The sequence below is a fragment of the Natator depressus genome, chromosome 3 (assembly GCF_965152275.1).
Source record: "Natator depressus isolate rNatDep1 chromosome 3, rNatDep2.hap1, whole genome shotgun sequence".
NCBI lineage: Eukaryota > Metazoa > Chordata > Testudines > Cheloniidae > Natator > Natator depressus.
Window position 1 is genome coordinate 190,823,896 of NC_134236.1, and position 25,498 is coordinate 190,849,393.

General features: G+C 43.2%; 1 protein-coding gene across 1 annotated transcript in view; it reads right to left on the minus strand.

Annotated features, from left to right (window-relative positions):
* Positions 1-23,158, minus strand: part of BFSP1 (beaded filament structural protein 1) — a 44,609-nt gene extending 21,451 nt beyond the window's left edge. Inside the window, exons 1-2 of the mRNA XM_074949537.1 lie at positions 22,788-23,158; positions 9,082-9,142 (exon numbers count right to left, since the gene is read on the minus strand). Coding sequence (XP_074805638.1) covers positions 9,082-9,142; positions 22,788-23,158 — 432 coding nt within the window. The remainder of the gene's footprint in view (positions 1-9,081; positions 9,143-22,787) is intronic.
* Between the last annotated feature and the right edge of the window lie 2,340 nt (positions 23,159-25,498).

Genomic DNA, 25,498 nt, shown 5'->3' on the forward strand with positions numbered 1-25,498 from the left:
TCCCCCCCCCCAAAATATCCCCCCAAACACTACCCCCCCTTTCCTGGGGAAGGCTTGATAAAAATCCTCACCAATTTGCATAGGTGAACACAGACCCAAACCCTTGGATCTTAAGAACAATGAAAAAGCAATCAGGTTCTTAAAAGAAGAATTTTAATTAAAGAAAAAGTAAAAGAAAAACCTCTGTAAAATCAGGAAGGGAAATACCTTAAAGAGTAGTCAGATTCAAAACATCCCTCTAGGCAAAAACCTTAAGTTACAAAAAGACACAAAAACAGGAATATACATCCCATTCAGCACAACTTATTTCATCAGGCAATTAAACAAAACAGAATCTAACGCATATCTAACTAGATTGCTTACTAACTCTTTACAGGAGTTCTAACCTGCATTCCTGATCTGGTCCCGGCAAAAGCATCACACAGACAGAGAGAACCCTTTGTTTCCCCTCCTCTAGCTTTGAAAGTATTTTGTCTCCTCATTGGTCATTTTGGTCAGGTACCAGCGAGGTTACCTTAGCTTCTTAAACCTGTTTGCACAAAGCCACTTCTGCTAGAGGTTACTCAATCTTTTGCCACTTCTGATACCTTAATTATTTCTGCCTTTACATCCTCCGCTAACAAAGCCATTTCTTATTCCTAGGTGTTGGGTCTACAGAGCACACATTCACTAAAATCAGACAAATAAAGATCCATATGGTAAAAGAAAAGGAGTACTTGTGGCACCTTAGAGACTAACCAATTTATTTGTTAGTCTCTAAGGTACCACAAGTACTCCTTTTCTTTTTGCGAATACAGACTAACATGGCTGCTACTCTGAAACCTGTCATATGGTAAAAGAGATTGTGAGGAAGGTAGCTGATTGTTACTGATTGCTTTGTAGCATTGTTCTCCATGAATACATTCCTATTTAGAAAGCACATAGATTTCTCAGAGGATTCTTTGCTACCTTAGTGCCCGGGATACCTTAAAATGGACTCAAGAAAAGCCAATAAACAACAAAAACATATTTACTAAATGGAAAATAGCCAGAACAAATTAATAAAGAATTCACTAATACATCAGTCTTTACATATAGAAACTCATCCACTCCCTCGATGGGATCAATGTTGGTTTAACCTTGGTTTGTTGCCAGTAGTATGGCGAAACTCCTGTTGATCTCAAGTAGAAAAGAATTCCAGAAGTGGCCCAATGTCTGCTCCCATTTCTTGGTTCTCTTGTCCCTTTCACATTCCTGTGATTGCCTGCCCAGGAAGGTACCATTTACCATGAGGAAGGGGAGCAGAATCGAACGCTAAGTAACATGGCTAGGAGAATACACATTGATACCTATCCTTCTTGAGTCATTAGAAAACACGGAATGTGAATAGAGTGGATGATTTAATCTAGAAATACTGGGCCAGATTTTTTTCTCTCTCTCTCTTTCTCTCTCTCCCCCATTCCCTCTCATTAGGATTGAATGTAACTCTTTAAAACAGTGCAAATTCAGTGTGTTGCAACCAAATTGACCCAATGTGGCAAACAATGTGAAGAGAAGAATTTTTTCTTTTGCTTATATACCAATATTAGGAGACTGGGTTACAAGTAAGAGAAATTGGAAACTCTCATTGATGAAAAGAAATTGGATATAATTGATATGACTAAAACCTACTGGGACAATTACCATGACTGGAATGTTCACAACACTGTTACAACCCATTTAGGACAGTCAGAATGGGTTAATTTCCCAAAGCTAAGAAGAACTATGAGTGAAATTGATTGGGAAGGAAAATTTGGACAGAAAAATGTGAAGGAAAATTGGGAGTTATTTAAAAAGAATTTGTAGATAACCAACTTTGACTAAAAAACCCATCATGTTTAGTGATGAAGTGAAGGCAGTAATTACAAATATAAAAACAATTTATAACAAATGGCAAAAAGGGAAAATATATAACAATCAATATACAGTAAATGTTATGAAATATAGAAAATTGACAGGGAAGCTAAAGACTTCAGGGAAAAATCCATGGCTAGCAGGGCTATGGCCAATAAAAAAGTTTCTTAAAATATCTTTGAAACAAAGGAAATTCTAGTAATGGTAGAGTTATAGGTCTGTTATTAGATGGAGATGGTAAAATTGTTAATAATGATGCAGAAAAGGCAGAAGTGTTCAATAAATATTTTGTTCTGTAGTTGGAAACAAGCAGGATGATGTACCTGTACCACGAGAGAATGAAGAAGTACTACCTAGTTCATTAATAACTAAGGATGATGTTAAACAATATTTAATTGGGGAAAACATTTTTATAACAGCAAATCCAAATAATGTGCACCCAAGGGTCCTAAAAGAGTTGGCTGAGGAGATCTCTGGCCTCCTAATGTTAAAATTTAATCTATTTTGGAATACCAGGGAAATTCCAGAAGACTGGAAGAGTGCTAATGTGGTGCCAATATTCACAAAGGGCAAGTGGAATGTCTTTCATAACTATAGGCTGGTTAGCCTGTTATCAATCATGGATAAAATAATGGAAAAGCTGATACAGGATTCAGCTGACAAAGACTGAAAGAATATGAATGTAATTAATGCCAGTCAACATGGTTTTTATTGAAAATAGGTCTTGTCAAACAAACCTGATTTCATTTTTTGATAGCTGTAGTATACTTAGACTTTTATAAGTCATTTGATTTAGTGCCACACACATTCTGACTGAAACATTAGCATTATACAATATCAGTAAAACACAAGTGAAATAGATGAGGAACTTGCTAACTGACAGATGTGAAAAAGTAGCTGCCAGTGGAGAATTATGATGGAAAGAGGGTATTTTTAGTGAGGTCCCTCAGGGATCGGTACTAAGTCAATGCTATTCAACGTTTTCATCAAAGTCACTGCTGGTAAAATTTGCAAATGACACAAAGGTTAGCAGAGAGGTAAATGATGATGATGGCAGGGCAGTAACATAGAGCGATCTGGATCTCCTGATAAGCTGGGCCCCTTTAAACGAAACATATTTTTATAGAGCCTACTGCAAGGTCATGCATCTAGGAACAAGGAAGGCAGGCCATACCTACAGAATGAGGGATGTATCCTGGAAAAGAGTGACTGAAAAGGATACAGGGGATATTGTAGACAAGCAACGCAACGTGGGCTCCCAGTACAGTATTGTGGCAAAAACTGAATGCAATCCTTGGATATGTAAACAGGGGAGTAGCAAATAGGAGGAGGGAGGTGATTTTACCTTTGTATATGGTATTGATGAGACCGATACTGGAATACTACATGCAGTTCCAGTGCATGCATTTTCAAAAGCATGTTGAAAAATTGGGAAAGTTGAAGAAAAGAGACAGAAATTATTCGAAGGCTGGAGAAAATGCCTTACAGAGAGAGATGTAAACAGCTCAATCTGTTTAATTTCTCAAAATGATTGAGAGGTGACTTCATTAAAGTGTAGAAGTACCTTCACCAGGAGCAAATACTGAGTGCTAAACGGCTCTTCATTCTAGCAGAGCGAGGCATAACAAGAACCAATGGTTGGAAGCCGAAGCCAGACAAATTCAAATTAGACGTAAGGCTCAAAATTTTAACAGTCCGGCTGACTAACCACTGGAACCAACAACCAAGGGAAGGGGTGGATTCTCCATCTCTTGATGTCTTCAGATCAAGACTGAATGCCTTTCTGGAAGATGTGCTTTAGCCAAACACAAGTTATTGGGCTCAATAAAGGGGTAACTGGGTGAAATTTAATGGCCTGTGACATACAGGAGACCAAAGCAGATGATACAATGGTCCCTTCTGGCCTTAAACGTTATGAACTTATGCAATCCATTTGCATATGATTACAGCAGAGTTTAAGATTTCAGGGGCCTCCATAAACAGTGGCTCAGTCTGACAGAGTTATAGTCTGGGTAGATGTTTAATCTCCTTAGGCCTCCTCTACACTGCGGAGTTTTGTTGCTAAAAGGCAGCTTTTGCCAACAAAACAGTGGAGTGTACGCATAGCAATGCCACTTCTGGTGACAAAACTCTTCCATTTCAATGACAAAATAAAACCACCTCGACGAGAGGCATAGAGCTTTTTGCAGCAAAGTTAAAATGACAAAATGTCACTGCAGACACTGCCGTTCATTATATCCCCGGAAGTGGCCTCTCCCAGTATCCCACAATGCCTGCCAGGACCGTTCTGCTCACTGTTTTGAACTCAGCAGCCCTACAGGCATGTGCCCCTCCCCTTTCAGAGCTCCCTTCTGACAGCTGAGCCTGCTGCTCTACACTGGGCTACAAAGCAAATCATGAAGGTGGACTGCTCCTGCTCTCTGCCACACTAGGAAGACAGATGCAGGCAGGCCGGGACAGATGTGTGTGCGCCTGTGAGAGAGGGAGAGAGAGGCTGCTGTGCTGAGCCAGGGAGGGAGGTGGGGGCTGACGTCAGGGGTGTTCCCCTTTCCCTGCCCCAGGATTGGTTGCTTCTGGCGGCTGTCTGAACTGACGGAGACAGCATGCGGGGGCACACACTCTCCCCCAACACACACTCTGTCTCTGTCTTCCCCCCACGCTCCCTGTCACACACTCTTCCCCTCCCCCCCACCCACTTCAGTTGAAAAGCGGCTGGAAATCTACTAGGATGCCCATGGAATAATGGGATTGGGAAACCTGCATCATGTGACGCTGTACCTGCCCCATGAGGCATTGCAAACCCTTCCCAAAGCACCCTGCAGCCAAGTGCACAGTGGGATAGCTACCCACAGTGCACTGCTCTCTGTGTCGATAGAAGAGCTGCTAGTGTGGATGCACTGTGCCGACACAAGGAGCATAGTGTGGACATGCAACTGCAGTTTAGTTAAAGTGCTTTAATTACAATGGCATAACTTTTGGTGACAAAACTGCAGTGTAGACATAAGAACACAGCATTGAAAGAGGAGGAGCAGTGGGGGCAAAAGACCTATCTGGCTTCAAGACTAAGCTTGATAAGTTTATGGAGGGGATGGTATGATGGGATAGCCTAATTTTGGCAATTAATTGATCTTTGACTATTAGCGGTAAATATGCCCGATGGGATGTTAGATGGGGTGGGATCTGAGTTACTACAGAGAATTCTTTCCTGGGTGTCTGGCTGGTGAGTCTTGCCCACATGCTCAGGGTTTAGCTGATCGCCATATTTGGGGTCAGGAAGGAATTTTCCTCCAGGGCAGATTAGCAGAGGCCCTGGGGGTTTTTCGCCTTCCTCTGCAGCAGGGGGCACGGGTCACTTGCTGGAGGATTCTCTGCACCTTGAAGTCTTTAAACCACGATTTGAGGACTTCAGTAGCTCAGACATAGGTCAGGGGTTTGTTACAGGAGTGGGTGGGTGAGATTCTGTGGCCTGCGTTGTGCAGGAGGTCAGACTAGACCATCATAATGGTCCCTTCTGACCTTAAAGTCTATGGTTATTCAAAGAAAAACCAGTGGAGAAAAGGGGCTGCTAACTGACTGCCTTTTGATAAGTGGCTACTCAGGCTCAGCTTAAACATTATTATCTGGAATAGTTTATAGAAGAAATAAATTCAGGCAGGACAGCAGAACCTCCCCTCCTCTCCAGGAGAGTCTGAGTAGCTCTAGTACTATAAGTAGAGTACAGTTGAGTCATAACGTCATAAGCCACCAAATTCGTGTGAGTGGCCTAACTGGCACTGCATATGATGTCCCTTGGGAGCAAGTTCCCGTCTAATCATGTCTACTGTTTCCAGGGGCAAGTCTGGGAATGGGGAAAACACAGTCACTTATTTCTTCTCTAAGGGATAAAGGATATAGAAGAAACTGGTTAGAGCAAGAAACTTCAGAACTTTTTTTATCTATCTGTTGCCCGTGGTTGGCCCCCCATTACTGGAATATCTGAGTAGTCTATAGCCTTTAATGTATTTATCCTTACAACACCCTTGTGAGGTACAGAGGTGCTATTATATCTTGTTAGCTCTTTCCAGTAAGAAATGTTTAAATGTTGGACGGTAGTTGAAGACAGAAGAATCCAGGAAACAAAGCTGCCAGGAAATGTTTCATTTTAACCTCTTTAGAAACAGGACTAGTAATTCAGGGCTCAGTTGTGCCTGAGAGGCACAGTCCGAGCTGGACTTGGTGCAGAATCACACCGTCCCAGAGGGAGCGTGGGGAAGCATTCTCACTCCTACAGCTCCTGCAGGCGCTGAGCTGCATGCGCTCTGCTATACCCCCTGTTTAGGGTGCATTTCACTGCCTGCTGTGCAGTCAGATGGATCCACGGGCAGCTCCACGGGCAGCCAGAGGCCATCTTCTCCCTGTCCCTAGGGCAGTAAGTTGGGAGTCCCTGTGCTTGCTTAAATGCAGGAACTGGAATTTTGCATGTCTCAAGTCAGGATCAGACAAGCGGCAACAAAGCTGCTTGTGGCCTCCCCCTGAAAAAGAGTCAGGCTGACTGTGGCCCTTTGCCGTTAAATACCAGGCATGAAATCCTGGCTCCATCTCAGTCAATGGGAAAACTCCCGCTGGCTTCAATGGAGCCAGGATTTCACTGCAGCCCTGGGTTTAGGCACCTAACTCCCACTGATTTTGACTGGTACTTTATAAGCCCAGCTCAAGTCATTATGCTGTTTAGCACTCACATATTTTTGAGGCACTGGAAAGAACTGCTCTACAAATGACAGACATTTGTTCTCTCCGCGATAAGGATTGGGGAGCTTGGCACTAACTCTTTTTAAGATTCATCTGCTATTTTCTGTGTTTTCCCTTAATAGTCTTAGGTTCATTTGATCACCGTTTGGCTTCACTGTATGACTTACAGAATAGTTTCAGCACTCTGCCTACATTTGGGTCCCTCATCTTGGGCTCATGATTGTCTAGCACAGTTTGAGGACCGGGTATTATTCTTTGTCATGGAAACAGGACAACACTGGTACAGGGCCAAGCTAGGGAACTGTGTTATGGCCTTCCGTAGGTATTGACCCATCTGCACTCCAAAACCAAAATCAAGCTTCCATCAGTGGGTTGTTCGCCTCCTTAAAGGTAAGCCTCTGCTCAAGGGTTCTGATTACAACAGCATTCAAGGTATGCCAGAGATCAGGCCCTTCAAAATCCTCTTAATCTGCAGGAATTGAGGAATGAAATGTCTATTTTTTTGGTTAATGGGAACTTGGTGTTATTTAATGGACTTGACCTTTTCCTGCAGGATACGATACAGTTTTAGTCCTCAAAGCCTGATAATCTCCTTGAAGCTCCCAGACTGTCATAACAGGACTGACAAAAAACTGACAAACTTGTGCATGGAGAGACTCATGCAGTTTCTCTGACCAGGAGCTCAATAAGTACAATACATCAGATTAAAGGGATTTCTTTAAAAAACAGGACACTACACATAAAGACGGGATCTCTGTTAAGTGAGAGCCCTTCCACAGTGAGAAGAACTGCTAATCTATATAATAAGATTCCAGGATTCTCTGTGTCACTCTGAAGCCTAGAAGGTTTGTTGAGTCAGTGTGAAGTGATGGAAACAGCTACAAGCATGGCTGAGAGCTCTTTCTGTTTAGAATATCACCAGGTTCGATCATCACTAGGATCCGTGGTCTGTTATCATCCAATTTTTAAGTTCTCAGCCATTTTTAGCCTTTTTTTTAACACACCTGACTTTATAGATTACAACAATGTGACAGCATTGGCTTTCAGCTATTAGTGGCCAATAAATGCAAAAAGAACAAAACAATGATTAGGGAAAACTGCCCTTTTTCTAGGATCACTTTGCTTGCCTCTGGCCCAGAGCTCTTTTCTTAATGAGCTCATTGGTATGGTGCTTTCAACCATGCAGACAGTGGCAGTTTACAGAAACCAGAACAGTCATTTTTATTTCTCTCCACCTTATAGCCAAAATGATACATATTCATATTTAGATGTAACTATCTTTGCTCCACTTTTCCACATCATTATAATCATATCAGTAGACTTCTCCTGCAGGTGGCCGGAGCCACACAACAGCAAGAGATATACGGTAGGAATGCTTTGCAGGGCAATGCTTAGTGAAGGACCCTTACGAGATGTGTAGGTTGCCATAAAGGCCTGTCAAGGGCTTAAAAAAATCCCAGGCAAATGAGGCACTGCATGGGAAAACACACAAGACACATCTGTAGAGGAAATGAGTTTAAAATCTGTTCTCTTGGGCTTTCATTTCTCTTATTGATTGGTTTGTGACGATATTTGTCTAGATATTAAGGAACCCTACTGACAATGAATGTTTCCAACTATAAATCAGTGCAGCCATCGTCTGTTCTATCGACCTGGTCCTGAACTCCATTCTCAGGAAAAACTCTCATTTAATTCAGTAAACTCAGAATCATGCCTAATAGCCCAAATCCAGCTAAACACTTACTAATGCACGTAACTGTAACTTAAAGGGGCCCCACGTTATTGGATCAGTTACAAAATTTATATTCCATGGGTCTAGGGACATGCAGGATAACAAAGGAGACAATAAGTCCAGTTAGTGATCAGATAGGTCTCTCGCTAAGGGCCTACTCCAAAACCTATTCCCACAGACTGCAGCATGTTTAGGATCAGGCTCTAAGGGCCAGATATTCAAAGGTATTTAAGTGCCTAAAGATGCAGATAGTCACCTAACGGCCTTCTCATAAGGGCCTAAGCAGGTTAGGTGCCTAATTCACATTGAAATCAACCTTTGAAAATCTGTGCCTAAGGGCTCCCCTTCAGAGTTTACAGGATGAAAAGAAATCACCCAGCACTGGAGAATGAGAAAAGGTCCCAAATTCTCTCACTATCCTAGATTCTGATTTCTTAATGCTATTGACAGTAAAGTTACCTGCACACACTGATAGCTTATGGCCAGAAATAGGAGAGAGGATGGGAACACTACACATAAAGTAGTGATTTTATGATTTGTGGGGGCACCTGTAAGTGTGACTATGGCGGGGGGAGGAGGGGGAAGTGATATTACATAATATTACCAAAATAAATTCCATCAGAATTAAAATAACTGCTTAAAAGTTAATCGAACCAAACTGAATGGACATCAAAGCAATTTTGTCTAGTAAATGAAATGAAAGGAAGCAGCTGATGCAAACAGCACACTTCCTACTGTAACAGACTCACCTTATTAAGGCGTTCAAGGGTCTCTTTTAGCATCTGCTGATATTCACGTTCATTTCTGTACCTGCAAATAGGACAAAGTGAAGATGAAGTTGAGTGGCTTATCTCTTCACATACTGTGCTCCATCTATAATATCTTGAAGTACAGAAGCGTCACATTTAAGTTGACTATGAATCTTGACCGGGCCCACAAGGTTTATTCATAACTTAACCATAGATCTTTGGCTTCAGATGGTGAGTGTAAGTCTTGTTTTGATTAGGTCCCTCAAGTCTTTTCATCAAGCAACAAGCTCAGTGAAGTGGATGGACATTTGCCATGACTTCTCCAAAGAAAGTCTGAGCATAGATCATTTCAAATAAAATGTCAGTGATTTACACTATACAAAACTATATCAGACAACAGTGCTCACCATTTAAAAGTCACTATTTACCAATAGTTACCAGACTTGATAGCTGAGATATCACAATATTTCATTCTGCTGTTAGAGGAGATAACTGTGCAGTGTATCTGGGATAATCTGGTGTGGTACAGAAACCAATAATAAATGTTGACATTTGAGTTATGCGCACTGTAAATAATGTTGCAGTTTGTGGTGTACAGTTGATTTCAATGGGAGTTTCATCTGAGTAAGAAGTGCAGAATGAGGATACATTTTGATTTTCTTGGGGTTTAGGTCTTCTTTTTTAATATTACCCACCGTTTAATATTGTTCATAAACTCCAGGGCAGATTTTAATGAGCACATTATTTAACATTGCCTGCTGAAACAAGAAAACACATGAACTTTTCTATATCATTATAATATACTCCTATGTATATGTACAGAAACACACACAAATGTATATGTGAAATTTCCTATATTAGAGAAAAATTGGAAATAAATAAATAAGAAAATGATGTAGTTTACGCTGTTTCTCTCTGAATTAAGATAAATTATAACCTTTTATGCCATGTTTAAGAATGTCAGCTTTGTATTGTAACATACAAAGAATTCTCTTGTAAGGAGATTTTTCTCATGGAAAGAAACAACCACCATCACCCCTAAAGGGTGATTGATTGATTGTAGTTCTTTCTTTGGAGATGGCACCAAAGAATCCTGTTGTGGATTCTTTTCCTTTAAGAAAAGCAAGACTGTAAATAAACTGCTACACCAGAGAAGCAATTTAATGAGAGAATGCAATTAAAAAAACAATTAGAAACGTATTACAATACTGAGCAACAAGATTTAATCATCAAACTCTGAACAAATTGCTCATCAAAGTCAAGCTGTTGCTGGTGGCTGAAGAGTGAGATAGACACAGCCTGTCTGTTTATTCCTCGCTCCCTGAAGTAATTTCTACTACAGAAGTACAGAAAACAAAATTGCCATCTTTTCATCTTCTCCTTTAAACATTTTAAAATATGGTTTGTTAGCCCAGGGAATGGAAATCTGTTTATCTATAGAGTAGGTGTAACATAGGCTATGGTACTGAACACTGCTTGAGGCTTAACCTAGGAGGAAAGCATCAAAGAGTTAGAAGAAAGTTCTCTTGTCCTAATAATTTAATCCTTCAGCTCTCTCCCAAAATCATCAATTCCTTCCAGGTGAATTCATGGTTTCCAAGGCACCTGTCCAGTCACTAGAAAATTCCTTTAATTTAACACTAGATTCATTCTCTCCTGTGGACGCTGTCCCACTTTGTATAAAATACTTAAATATTCATTGGAGCAGAGACTGGAACATGGGTCTCCCAGGAGAGTGCACTAACCACTAGTTCTCACCCTCTTTCTGACCCAATGACTACTGAGAGATAGAAAGAGACCCACCCAACCCTATAGCTCTGTGGTTAGGGCACTCACCTGGGAGGAGGAAGAGTCTGCTCCCAATGAGGCAGCATGGGTACTTGAACCCTGATCGCCCACATCTTGCGTGAGTGCACTAACCACTGGGCTATTGAGTATAAAGGGACTTCTCCTTCTCAATGTTTCTTGAGAAAGGACTGATCTAGCTTAGGCACCTCATTCCAGGAAAGGTTTCACAGCTATGAATCCTGAGCAGAGGAAGGCACCTCCTCCAGCCCAGGGGGTGGGGGTGGGGCATAGGTCACACTCCTCTCCTTGGCATTTATCACCGTCTAACTTAGGCAGCTCCCTGCTCAGCATGCTGGCTTCTGTGCATCCCCTTGTTAAGGCTCCTAATTCTCCCCATGCATCTCAACACGGGCATCTGGGTGCCGAACTCAAGGCACAGGATTCCAGGAGGTGGCAGGGTGCCTGAAGTTAAGTTTCACATTGATGAGCCTAACTACCTTTTGTGGGTCTCGCCCCAAGTGACTTGGCCCAGGTCACACAGGAAGTTTGTAGCGGAGCTGGGAGTTGAAAGCGGGTTACCCATGTCCTAAGCTAGCACCCAACAACTGGGCCATCCTGTCTCTCTCTGCAGCCCCCCACTTCCACACAGTGCAGACAGTCTACAAAAGTGAAAGGGAGGGGTGGGGCTAAATAAGCCTCCTTACTCCCCTGCACAGTGTTGTAAGGGCAGGACAGAATGCTATTATTCAGTGCCAGTAGGGAACTGGGAACTGCTAGCAAACTGGTAAAAAAAATTAAAAGGTTGCTTAGTTTCACCCTCGCTTCCATACGTTCATGACTTTTTTCTGCTGAAATGCTGTTCTATAGCTTCCTAAAGCAGAGCTTGTCATTAAATCACAACAGCTGTCCAAATGTTTCCCAGTGCACCAGCAAAACCATTCATCCTCTGAGTTAAGACCATATTCAGTATGGAGCTTTATTAAATTGCTGACCTAAAACAAATTTTGTTGGACCTTGTAAATCTCTTCAATGTGCAGTTGAAAACAAACAGTTCATTAATTTGCATAGATGTATTCTGGCAACTGGGAAAGAATGAAGAAGATCACAACACATCATGAAAATCATATAGCCATGATAAAATGCTGCTCTCCCCATAATATAACCGTCTGAATTCAATAGAGATGAGGCTGACAGAGTCTGAATCCCGATCTCAACCCCACCACAATTCAGGGCTGCTCTGATCTGGGAGGGGAGGAGATGTCTGATTCTGGCCTATTGCTTGAATTTCCATATAGCCCCATTAACTGAAATATATTTAGCAGCTATTTCCATCATTATCCTTTAGCCCAAAAGCTAATGGCATAAGAAGGCTGTTATAATACACACACATTACTCCACTCCACACTCCCTTGTGAGTTCACGTATCCTATGGGGATAGAGCTTTACACTCAATATACTGTGTTGTTAGCGTGACCATCTCTTGGAAGAGATTTAAATCAATCCCCATTCTGTTCTGCTCTTCTCTGTACACTAAGAGATCTATAAGACATCTGAAAAAGTCTTTCACTCATACACACGGATATCACATGTTTAAATGCATGGTTACTGCATTGGCTTTATACACTCACTATATTGCCAGGATCTTACGGTATTTGTTGCCTTATAAAGCTCATTAGTACATTTCCCATAAGAAAGGCGCAATATAAAACAAAATTCTATTCTATTCTCTTTCTCTCTAGCTGTTTCTTCTACCCTGGAGCCCAATCATGCAAAAAAAAAAAGTGCATCAATATAAAAATACATGGGAATCTGTGCTGAAGAAGTGCAATGACCAGTTGACCATCCCCAAAGGTGAACAAATCACATGCTAGCCAAGACTTTCAAAGTGACTAGTATTTTCTGTGCCATTTTTTAGTGCCCAACTGGAGACTGCCTTAAAGGGATCTGATTTTCAGAGGGTGGGAAATCAGTGTTTTCTGAAAACAGGCCCCTTTAAGTTGCTTCTAGTTGGGCACTCGGAAATTGTGACACCCAAAATCTCCAGTCACTTTTGAAAATCGTGAAAAGCAAAAGGACAAGCCAGTCAGGGGACAGACTAATTGATGTACCTGTGCTGATATGGTACGTATGTGAGGGGCTGAAACTGACGAGATGAAGGCCAAGTCTGCAAAGTCATTTTTTGACCCTCATGAAGCAGATAAAGGTACTGAGATCCTTAGTCCTGATATAAATGTGATCCTTAGCTGGCAGTGTGGATCCAGGGCTGGACAGTGGTGGCCCTGTTCTTCGTGCCTCGTCCGCTGCCAAGCAGCAAGCAGAAGTCAGCATTGTGTTGCTGCATAGAGGGTATTAGTTGCCACAGGAGTAGGGAAAAGCTAGTAGATGTCCTTTGAAGAAGCTGCCTGATTCAAGTAAGCTAGAGCAGACCTTTGAAAGATCCACCACCACACTGCTTTCCTCTTTCAGCTGTCAGAGAGCTACCAATGTGGGAATTCTGCCACCGCACCCCAAAGTTCAGATATTTAGCAGAATCCATGAGCACTCCCGTTAGCTGAGGGGGTCTGCCTATTGAATGTGAGGGACATGCACAGTCTAGAAGTTATACTGGCCTCGTCTCCACTTCTGAAATGCTGGGCTTCAGCAGTGGCTAGAAATATCTATTCCCTTCTCCAGTGGACAAGTAGAGTGAACCTGTTCCTCACAGATGTAGACCTAGTCACAATGATCCATATCTTTATTATTCAAAGCCGGACTACGGCCATGTTCTCTCCCTGGGTCTGACACTGGGAGGCTTCCAGGAGTTGAGTGTGGCTCAAAATGTTGCATCTTGTCTCCTAAGCAGAACAGTAGACAAGAAAACACCACAGCATTACTCAGCATTCAGTCACTCAGTGCTGGATTCAGTTCATGGTCCTGGTCCTGGCCTTCAACGTGCCCAGCTGCCTAAAAGCTGCCTCTCCCTTGACCCACTCCAAGAATATTAAAATCAGCAAGGAAGATGAAGATGAAGGTACCTGGGATGAAGATTGCCAGAGCTGGAGACAAAACATTTTCAGTAAAGGGTGCCCAGCAGAGGAACTCTGAGGTACAGGAGGTTAGGATGACCCCATGTCTTGCCTCCTTATGGCACAATGAAGGAGACATGTACTTTCACTAACCTTTTCTCAATAGAAACAGCAATGCTTTGGCTGGTAAGTCCTTCTTCCCCATAGATACCTCTGCCAAAGAAAAGACAAACTATGGAATGCAAGTCCTACCAAGATGATGCACAAGCCTAAAATACTTGCATTTCATCTCTCAGTACCTGTGACTGGCAGACTAAGAATATACATGACATAGCTTATACTGCTTATCTCTGAGATACAGACTACTACTTGTATTAACAAGAACAATGAGTCCAATCCCAAAATCTTCCTTATTTAGTTCTTACTATACACCACTCTCAATGAAGTAGTGTCACTGCTATGCTGCCCCTTTGGATAGTGCAGTTCACCAGGGCACAGCTGTGCCCTTCCACTATGTGTAGGGCCCTACCAAATTCACGGTCCACTTGGGTAAATGTCATGCTCATAGGATTTTAAAAATAGTAAATTTCATGATTTCAGCTATTGAAATCTGAAATTTCACGATGTTGTAATTGTAGGGATCCTGACCTAAAAAGGAGTTGGGGGCGGGGGTCGCAAGGTTATTGTACGCGGAGGTTGCGGTACTGCAACCCTTACTTCTGCACTGCTGCTGACGGCGATGCTGCCTTCAGAGCTGGGAAGCTGGAGAGCAGTGGCGGCTGGCTGGGAGAGGCAGTGGCCACTGCCAGCAGCAGTGCAGAAGGAAGGGTGGCATGGTATGGTATTGCCACCCTTCCTTCTGCATTGCTGCCTGCAGAGCGGGGCCCTCAGTCAGCAGCTGCCACTCTCTGGCCACCCAGCTCTGAAGGTGGCAGCACAGAAGGAAGAGTGGCATGGTATGGTATTGCCACCCTTGCTTCTGTGCTGCTGCTGGCGGGGTGCTGCATTCAGAGCTGGGCACCTGGCCAACAGTCGCCACATTCCGGCCACCCAGCTCTAAAGACAGCGCAGAAGTATGGATGGAAATATTGTAACCCCCCTAAAATAACCTTGTGACCCCCTGCAACTCCCTTTTGGGTCAGGACCCCCAGTTTGAGAAATGCTGGTCTCCCCTGTGAAATCTGTATAGCATAGGGTAAAAGTACACAAAAGACCAGATTTCATGGGAGGAGACCAGATTTCATGATCTGCGATGCATTTTTCATGGCCGTGAATTTGGTAGGGCCCTAATTATGTGTTTTATGTGTAAAGGCATCCCTCTTCTAGGTGGTATCACATTTTGGGGTGCAATCCAGACCCCTGAGGGGTGGTGTCACCGCCTCCCCTGCTTTGCTGTTGTGGTTCTGTCTAGATGCTTCCAGCCAACATAAAACCATGCACTTGAATGTCTTTAAGCAGCTCTGACTCAACAATTCTGATTCCAGCAGCCTGCTTGTTATACCCTGTCCCTCTCTGGACTCCAGCAGCCTTGGTTACACCTGGCAAAATGACCCATCACCCCACAGTCCCGAATTTTCCCCAAACCCATGTGTTCTGCAATGTCCAGCTCTCCCCTAGACCATTCAGACAGATATTAAGGTTCATTTGTTCCTTTAAAGACACAATACCTAACAGTTTGCCACATTAACCGGAACTAACATTCGCTTTAAACAAAACAAAGCACTGCCTGGTTTAGATTAAAAGTAAAACGAGTTTATTAACAACAGGAGATCAGATTATAAATGAGTTCACATATAAAGGACAAAGTTAGCAAACAAACAAAAGAGAAAAATGCTTTCTGGAAGTGAAGACTTAACAAAACAGGCTACAGCCTTTGTCCATGATAGATTCGTAAGAAAACTATCTCCAGCAAGATGGCTGACTAACCCCTCTAGTCAGGATCTCCCACAAAGTCCAAAGTGCTCAGTTCCTTTGTCTTCATAGGTGAAAGATAACTTGGGGTTCTCTGTTCGTTCCTTTGTAGTCCAGTGAATCTTTAAATGGATTCTTCTGAAGGTCCCCCACACCCTCAAAGTAACATTCATTCAAGCTGTGAGGAAAGCGATATAGAGTCTCTTGGTGTAGGGAGTTTCATGCTGGCTTCTTCCCACTCTAGAGTTTCCTAAAATGCAAATTGATCTGTTTCCTGCAATCTCCTCCCCCTGCTGTCTTGATGGTCATACTGACCGTCTATGGAATTTGCATGCCCATTGTCTCTCAATGTACCTTGGAAATATCTTCCAGGTGGCGGAATTACATTCCTTTGTCTAGCCCTGCCTGTCAGACGTACTTTGATAACATTACTTCTAATATGTTTATAATTTTAAAGTTGTCCTCCATACATATACCACACACTAATATTAATGATCAGTATGTCATTAGCTTTCTGTTGATATCTTACATAACACCGTTAGATACAGCTTATGAAATTAGTGTGTTGGGGTACACTGAACTGGCCAGGCCAGTTGAAACATACTACCAAAAAATCTGTAAGCCCCTTGCCCTCTTGCATTGGGAGACATTAGGGTTACCATGGGCCAGTGGATGTTGAGGGCAGCAGAATGTGTACAGGATGGTCTGGGACTGTTTAGCTGGATGGCATTCTGAAGGCATGTACAGCCACCTCCTCCAACCTCTTACTAAGGCTCACTGCTGTCCAGTGCCTGATGCGCCGGTCATGGTGCACTTTATGGGTCCAGTCACCATGTATGTACATCAAACAAGTCATAGGTAACAGGGGATTAAGAAGTCTGGAGCTAGGACATGTCTACTCTTCTATTCTATTCTATTCTGTTCAGGTTCTTATACTGAGCACATCACCAAAGTATCTGAGCACCTTCCTGCAGAGCATTAAACAATACCATATGCCCTGGCCACTTCTCACTCTGAGCAAGCCAAAAGCACTTGCGTCTGCAGATGCGGTTTGGAAAGTGGCTTCGCAGATGGTTACTGACTATGGAGCGCTTCTTATCTCACACATTCCAGCTGTTGTGCTACTAGAGTTTTGGCCCGTACCTCTGATTACCAGTTACACGGTCACCCTGGCTTCACAAAAGGGTTCCAATTTGGGAGGAATATCAATTAGATTTGATCATAAAAAAATGTTATGAAGAATTATTGAAGAATCCAGTGCCCAGCTTTATATCTAGCAATTTCCAGGGAGTTACACTACACACAAACCCCATGAGTTCTATCTTTCAATATCTTTTAAATGAAACACTCTGTTTTAATGAGTAAACTTTTAATTTTTTTTCAGTTAAAATTACTTATGCTTAGACATTGACATTAAAATAATCTAGTTTGTAATAACTTTCTGGATACCACGGAGAGAGAGAAATATACTCTGTATTTTCAGCCTTCCTACACGCAAAATATAATGCTGCTATGATAATTATGCTTAATACAACTAACATAATTAGCAAAATGATATTGCAAGCTGTGGTAGGCAGTCCCCAGGAATATTTAAGTGAGTTCTAGAGAAAGAAGTCATTATCCATTGACACAGAATCTGAATTATTCATGCTAATAGAAAGAGATGTGAATCCCATTAAAGATGAGCAAAAAATGAATTTGAATGTAAGATCTGTTTGCAAGTGGTTCATCAGGATTTAATTCTGCAAATAGTGTAGCAGCCCTAGTGCATTTAAAATGTAACTTCAGAAGTATATGTAATTTAGCTCAGTGGTTTTTCAACTTGAGGTCCGCAGACCCCTGGAGGTCCTCAGACTGTCTAAGGGGTCCACAAAGGGTTGTGGTTTCCATAGAACAGTGGTTTTCAATTTGTGGTCCACGGATCATGTGGTCCACAGACTATGTCTAAGATTTCTAAAGGGGTCTGCACCTCTATTCAAAATTTTTTAAGGGTCCACAATGAAAAAAAAGTTGAAAACCACTGGTCTAGCTAATGATGCAAGTCAATAGGATACATTCAGTGTGTGTGTGTGTGCGCGCGCGCGCATGCGCACGTGTGTGTGTGCGTGTGTGCCCGCATGCTAAAATCTTTGTATTTGTAAGACGCAGGGGAGGGAAAGGTGGTATATTTGAAAATAAGTAATAAAATGTGCCAGGTTATTTTTGCTTTTTGGTCACAGAAAGAAGTAAGTATTCTGTACTGCAAAAAAGTGACATAAAACATTTGTAAGTTGTGGGTACCATGAGTGGGTGGGGTAGAAAAACATCAGTGAGTGGCCAGTCCAGCCAGTAGAAACCAAACATAGAGCAGCTAGGACAGTAGACAATTCAGCTCAGTGAGACTCTATTAGCATGAAAAGCTATACAAGAGTAAAAACCAAACCAAAACCAGACAGACCCCTTAAATATCTGTCAGAGGTAGGCACAATTCACTCAGGCTAGCTCCATGCTCCCATTTGTCAGCAATGTTCATTCCAGGGGGCTACATGAGCATGATGCCATCTCTAGCATTTCTCTCCTTTCTCCCAGGGTTAGGTACCGATTTTCTTTATTGCTTTTTGATGAGAGATTTTTCATGATTCCTGACAGTTTAGGAAATGTCTTCCTCATACACCTTCATCCTTTGCACATTGGAGCAGAGTGCCTCTCTGTCTCATATTCGTTCAATGTGCAGCAAAAGTCAAAAAAGCTATCAAAAAGCTAGGAACCATTAGGAAAGGGATAGATAGTAAGACAGAAAGTATCATGGTGCTACTATATAAATTCATGGTATTACAACACCTTGAATACTACATGCGGTTTTGGTCATTCCATCTTTAAAAATATATATTCAAATTGGAAATGGTACAGAGAAGGGTAACAAAAATGTTTAGGGGTATGGAACAGCTTCCTTATGAGGAGAGATTAAAAAGACTGAGACTGCTCATCTTATAAAAGAGACAACCAATGGGGTATGATAGAGGCCTACAAAAGTCTCAATGGTATGGAGAAAGTGAATACATAAGTGTTATTTACCCCTTCACATAGCACAATTAATAGGCAGAAGGTTTAAAACTAACATACGGAAGTACTTCTTCACACAATGCACAGTCAACCTGCGGGATTCATTCCCAGGGGATGTTTTGAAAGCCAACCGTATAATTGGATTAAAAAAAGAATTAGAGAAGTTCAGGGAGGATAAGTCAATCCATGGCTATTAGCCAAGATGGTGAGGGACACAACTCCATGCTCCGGGGTGTCCCTAAACCTCTGACTGCCAGAAGCTGGGACTGGATGGCAGGGATGGATCACTTGATCATTGCCCTGTATTGTTCCTTCCCTCTGAAGTGTCTGGCACTGACCACTGCTGGAAGACAGGATACTGGGCTAGATGGACCATTGGTCTGACCCAGTATGACCATTTTTATGTTGTCACTCTGTCACAATGGTTGCATAGTTACTCCTCTCTGGGTTTGGACTGCTTTGTGCCTCCCTATGTTGATCTCTAGTCTATAATCACATTCTGTATTCAAGGAGAGGCTGTTTCCATTTTGCACATTTCACTGTAGTGAGCTAGTCTGATGGCCTGACAGTTCTGTAGCCGTCTCGCTTGCTGCTTTTTTTTGATTGGTTCTTCCCAGTGACCTGTATATTGGTATTCTAGATATCGGATTAAAATCTGGAGCACTTTGTGGCTTTGGGCAAATTTATTTGCTCTGATGATCAGGAAGTTAAAGATGTTGATCTTGGGGAGTGATTATATTCTTTAGAGTGTAAATGGACTACAGAAGTTTTTCCTGTAATGCAACCCAATCTGAGTCTATTACTCTATTTGGGCTACATAGGTATGAGTTTCTGAAAGGATTCTTCTTGTTCCTGTATTGTTAAAGGGGGACCAGGAGGGATGGTAGTTTCTAATGATGTCTTCAGGGGCAACTGTTTTTCTCTAGTGATGCTGTTTTGTTCTTGTGTCAACTGTCCAGGTTGAATTCCTTTATATAAATCACAGAAGCATTATGCCTTGATTTTTGCAAATCTATATTGTTGGGATTTCTTTTTGCTTATTTGGCTTAAACTCTTTCCTGGTTTGCCAGAAGGAATTAGTGCCTATCATGTCCTTAATCTGTGCTAATTTTTTCTTTCCTGGGCTCTGGTATTTTCTGCTGGAGCATTGATTTGTAGTTCTCTAGTGGGTCATGGTGAGTACTCACAACAAGCAGGCAGCAGCTAAATCCAGAGGATCCAAGCCAGAAGGACAAAAAGCAATCAGTGTAGTTACTCAAGGATCTCTATCCCAGAAAGAGAGACACAAAAAGGAGGGCGCACTGCCGCATGCCTTACAATGGGCAGCATGTGCTCATGTGAATATTTCTAGGGATCTCAACAAGACTACTCCTGAGAGTAAGTGCTACTCAATGTGAATAGGGATTGCAGAACCAAGCCCAGATGGTCCAAGACCCCCATAGAACCTACTAAGAACTTTATGAATCTGAAAATATAATTAACTTATATGTTTAAATATTATAAAATACACACTACTATATGGATAATAAAGAAAACATACTTTTCACAGTAATTCTTTCATATCACTAATAGCTAAGAATAGATTCGATCTACCTCCCAATGTATTTAAAAACTAGGAGAGAGGACTAGGAAGAAGCATTAGACACTTTTGGGGGGGAAATCAAAAAGGAGACATTTAACAGTATTTCAGTTTCAAAAGTTCTTACTTGATTTACGTCACTTTTTTTTAGTAACAATAACAATGATACCTGGCTTGTCTTTAGTGCCTTCCATCAGGAGCTCTCAAAGCACTTTACAGAGGGATCAGTAACATTATCCCTATTTTTGACTTAACCCTAAACACTTGAGGGCACAAGGATTTTCTATTCTCTTTCTTCTCCTATATATGAGATCAAAATCAGTCTCATAAATTGTCCTGTAGAGCAGTGCTTCTCAAACTATCTGATGTGGGGGACCAGCAATTTTTCCCCCCAATGTGCACGCAGACTGGCAGCCGATGGCTCGCGGACCGGCACCGGTCCAAGGACCACCACTTTGAGTAGCACTGCTGTAGAGTAATTGTAATCTTAGCGATGAGAGGCCACTATCTCTCCTTAATAAGCACATCTGCAGAGCTTGGTCTAGGACTCTGCTTCTACAGATCCTAACTCACCTAACTAGTGCCTGAGTTCAGAGATGTTCTTGCCTAACCATCCCATATAGAAGAAGCTTTATGTCCATTCAAGATGCTATCTGCCTTTGAGGACAACCATCTCACACACATTTAATGCCTTAATGGGTAAAATTTACTGTTATGCAGAAGGTCAAAGGACTAGGCATCATTTCCCTACCTTTTGAGGGCTTACATAGTAAATATAGCCTTAGCATAGGAGTAAATTTGCATTATTGGCTGCATGACTGGGCCTCGGAAAAAATCTTTGATAATTATTATTCCTCACAATCTCAGTCTTCACATAGAGCACATGAATGAGTTTTCAAATAGACTTAAAACATCTAAGAATAACCAGCAAACTGGTTTTGTGCTAGAGAGACATGAAAATACATCAGACAAAAGTCATCTTTGTCCCTCATCCTCCCAACTGGGTTGTGCCTTTTTTACTGTGCTTCTTGCAGGCATAAGCACAATGCTCGTAAAGCTAACAGGGTGCTCACCTATGCATTCCCTGCAAAGACCATTCTACTGCTAACAGGCAGGAGTAACCGGGGCCCACAGAGCAGTACTCTCATGAAATGCAGCCTAAGGGTTCCCTGGTGTTCCTAGTCATGTTCATCACTTTTCTTCTTCTCCTTATATTCTGCCCACGTGCTGTGCAGGGCTGGGTGTGAAGGGATGCCACATGCAATAGCAAAAGCAAAGCAAAAACCACCAATTTGAACCTGTAGATCAGTGCAAGTAATAACTGTATCCTTAGCTTAGGGTAATTGAAATGCACTGGCCTAGATATGACAATCTCTCAAGAAGACACTCAGGTATATTCTTCTGGGTTTCATGGAATTAAGAAATAAAAGCAATTTGTGGTGCTGTATCTCTTTTCCTGCAGTGAATATGGACAGTCCTAAACAAATACAGTTAGGGTCAAGATCTTCCCTCAGATGCTCCCACGTGGCTCCCTCTGACATCAACTCCTAGTTCTTAGGCAGGGGCGTGCACAGGAATTAAAATTTGACCCCTTTTGGAGGGGCATATTCTGTGCCCTCCCCCTAGGAGCTTGCTCTACCTTCTCCCCGCCCCAGAAGGAGCTCGCTGTCCCCACCACCCCAGCCCCAGCAAGAGCTCACTCTTTCCCCCCATCCTGGCAGAAGCTCGCTCTTTCCTCCCTCACCCTGCCCTGTCCCCGACAGGAGCTAGCTCTTCCCCACCAGAAACTCACTCTACCCTTCCCCCCAACCCCAGCCCTGGGAAGAGTTCACTCTTCCCTGCACCCCGGCAGGAGCTCACTCTTCCATGCCTCCGTGGCCCCAGGGCCAGAGAAGTTCTGTGCCCTGACAATTATTGGGAGGGCCCGTGCCCCAGCTTGCCCCCCCTTGAGAATTCCCCTGCTCTTGGGCACACTGAAGTCAATATAGGAGCCATGCACCAACATCCAGGGCAGATCCTGGCCCCGTGTACTACGTCTTATGGCTTTTGGACTCATTAGGCAATTAGAGTATGCTGCTGTCAGCCAGGCCTTCTCTTGGTATAGGAGCGCTAGCAAATAACAGAATTTGAAAGCAGAGACTGTGGAGATGAGAAATGGGACTCATTCCCCTTCCCTAAAGAAATGCATCTAACTAAGAGAGCTTTCCGGAGCCAGAGCAAGGCAAAATTAACATGTTGTTTCAGAGTAAAGTGCTTCTAGAGATGAAAGAGGGTATGTACCCCTAACAGCGATAAACACCCCTAGAGAGTGGTAACATGTAGTGGTAATAGACACCCAGAGCGAGGAGCTGGGCAGCACCCCTTGACTCTGGCTGGCTTACTTGTTACGGTATTCATCGAGCATGCGCTGTGAATCCTTGTCCTCTCGCTCCAGTTTGGCCCGGTCGGCAGACAGCTCACGGATGCGCAGGCGATTCAGCTCAATCTGCTCAGCAAAGGCCTCCTCCAAGCCGGCCAGCACATCCATGCGCTGGAAGGTCTCCAGCTGCTTACGGAAGATAGTGTTGCGCTGCTCCAGCATCCGGGCCCGATTGATGTAATTGGCAAACCTCTCATTGAGCTCCTGCAGGTTCTCCAGGCCCTGGGCTTGGGCCAGGCTGCTGAAGTCTGAGGTGCCCTGCAGCTCATCATAGGCATCAGATCGCTCATACTTCTCCTTGCGCACTTCTCGCAGGTAGCTACTTCTATACATGGCTTGGGGGAGGCCGTGCAGGCCCAAGATCCCCTCTTCTGTGTGTCTCTGTCTCTCCAGTTTGGATCGGAAATGTGTTTGGGGGACTTAGGGGGGAGAAATAGAAGCGAGGCCACCCATCTCCCAATGCCTATGACTTCTCTCCACTGCAATTTGTGGCACTAAATGCCAGCCACCAGCAGCAAATTAAATAAAATCAAATAGCCCCGCCTCGTTCCTCTCTCCCTTTCCAGAGGCTGTCAGCAGTTTGGGGGACTGTTTTCTTTCTTTCTTTCCATGAGCTGCAATTGTGTGTGGCCAGTATGAAAGAGAGAGTGGCGTCCAGCTTTTGTCGGTGGATTAGAATGCTATAAAGCGACCACAAAACAAAGACTTTGCAGTTTTAGAGGCTTGAGTTCAAAGCATTTGGTGGCTGGGGTTTTTTGGGCTTGGGGTTGTTTGTACGAGGACTGTGTATGGAATCCTTTTGCTGAATCAGAGGTTTTGCATGAGGGGATGAGCAAGAGTCATGTTTACCTTTTGCCTGGTCTAATGTTTTTTGTGATTGTTCCAGAACAAAAGGGGAGCTGCATACAGAAAGTGCAAGTGAGCCCTGCCTCAACTCGCTGCCCTGTGAGCAGTGGAGACATTGACTCCAATGCTTTTCTCTCTTTCCAGTGGCAAAATAGGACTTGTCCTATGCTCTGTCCTCCAGAACCACACCCAGCACAACAGCCAGGGATTCAGAGACTTCGATGGCGTCTCATCAGGCCTCTGTCAATAATCCTTTTATGAGAGGCTGCTTTTCAAACATGGGCACATCTACATTAAAGGCCCAGCTTGTACACTTGCGAACCCTCATCAACACTGAGATACCCCAAGAGATGCTTCAGGCAACTAAGTGCAAATCTAGCTGCCCGCATGTGGAAGTGACTGAGGGGGAGACGTCTGGAAATTGGGTTCTAAATCATACAAAGAAACAAAATTAGGTTTTGCAATTATAAGCCTCAGCTCCTGACCATTTCCCTGGTGTTTACATGCGCAGCACTCCACACTTACGCTGCACGGGATCAACCCCTTGGGGCTGCCCTCATTTCCTCCCGCTAACGTACCCCATCTGGGCCCTGGATTGTCAAGAGTTCAGCTCCCTTTTAGGCACCTAAATAAGAGCCAGATTTTCAAACCTGCTCAGAACCCACCACACAGCCAGTGTGCTGAGTTCTCCTGAAAGTCTGGCCAAATACTGTGATGCCAATTTAGAAGCTGGGCTCTTGATAATCTGACCCCAATTTTGAGTGCTGAGCTCTTTTGAAAATTTGGTCCTTGGTTTGTATGCTCATTGGGAGAAGGACGCTATTTATTTGACACAGCACGTAAAGCAACATTCATACTTTTGGCACCATATTAACAATGATACAATGCCTGATTTTTAGATGTGTTGAACAAAAAAAATCCATCTTTGAAAATCAGACCCACAGTTAATACTGAGCAGAGACCACTGAATTCCATACAGCTGTGGCTGCAAGGGTTGGCTATTATCTACATTCTCTCTAAGTTGGACAAGGATACCTAGTGGAGCAACATAGTCCTCTGTGAGCTGCTGTGGAAGTGGGCCTTTGACAGAGATCAGATGAGTGAGGACTCGAGAGAAAGAAGTTGGGTGTTACGTGGATGATCTAATTTTGATTTCATAATTTTATTGCGTGGCGCAGAGAGCCTTAGGTAGATGTCCCCTCTTTCTTTTTGTAGAATAATGCCCATAATTACATGTGTACAGTATTGACTCACAACTAGCATCATGGACATGGATTTCATTGCACGACACATCCGAAGTAGCACTGATTCTGCACTGAAGATAAACTTCCTTTTCTCATGTGTTCACAAATAAAATAGGAATTCTGGGATTTTTGTGAAGTTCTCTTGGCTACATCCAAAAGAGGTGAATTTATTTTTTGGCTGCATCTCTTTATTGACTCAGTAAATAGGGCTCAAGGAGGCATCCTAACAGGACCAATTTTTCAGTGCAATTTTTGTGTGGTAAATCTCAGCAAAACTTTAACCCAGCAGTTCTCAAGCTGTGGGTCAGGACCACAAAGCGGGTTGCGACCCCATTTTAATGGGATTGCCAAGCCCAGCCTTACACCAAGACTGAAGCTGAAGCCTGAGCTCCACCCCCACCTGGGGTGGCAGGGCTCGGGCTGTGGCCTCCTATCCCCCCACCCAAGGCAGCCGGGCCTGGTCTCTGCCCCCCTCCCAGGGTCATGTAGTAACTTTGTTGTCAGAAGGGGGTCACGGTACAATGACGTTTGAGAACCCCTGCTTTAACCTATAAACTTCAGTGCACATGTGTGAATGGATTTG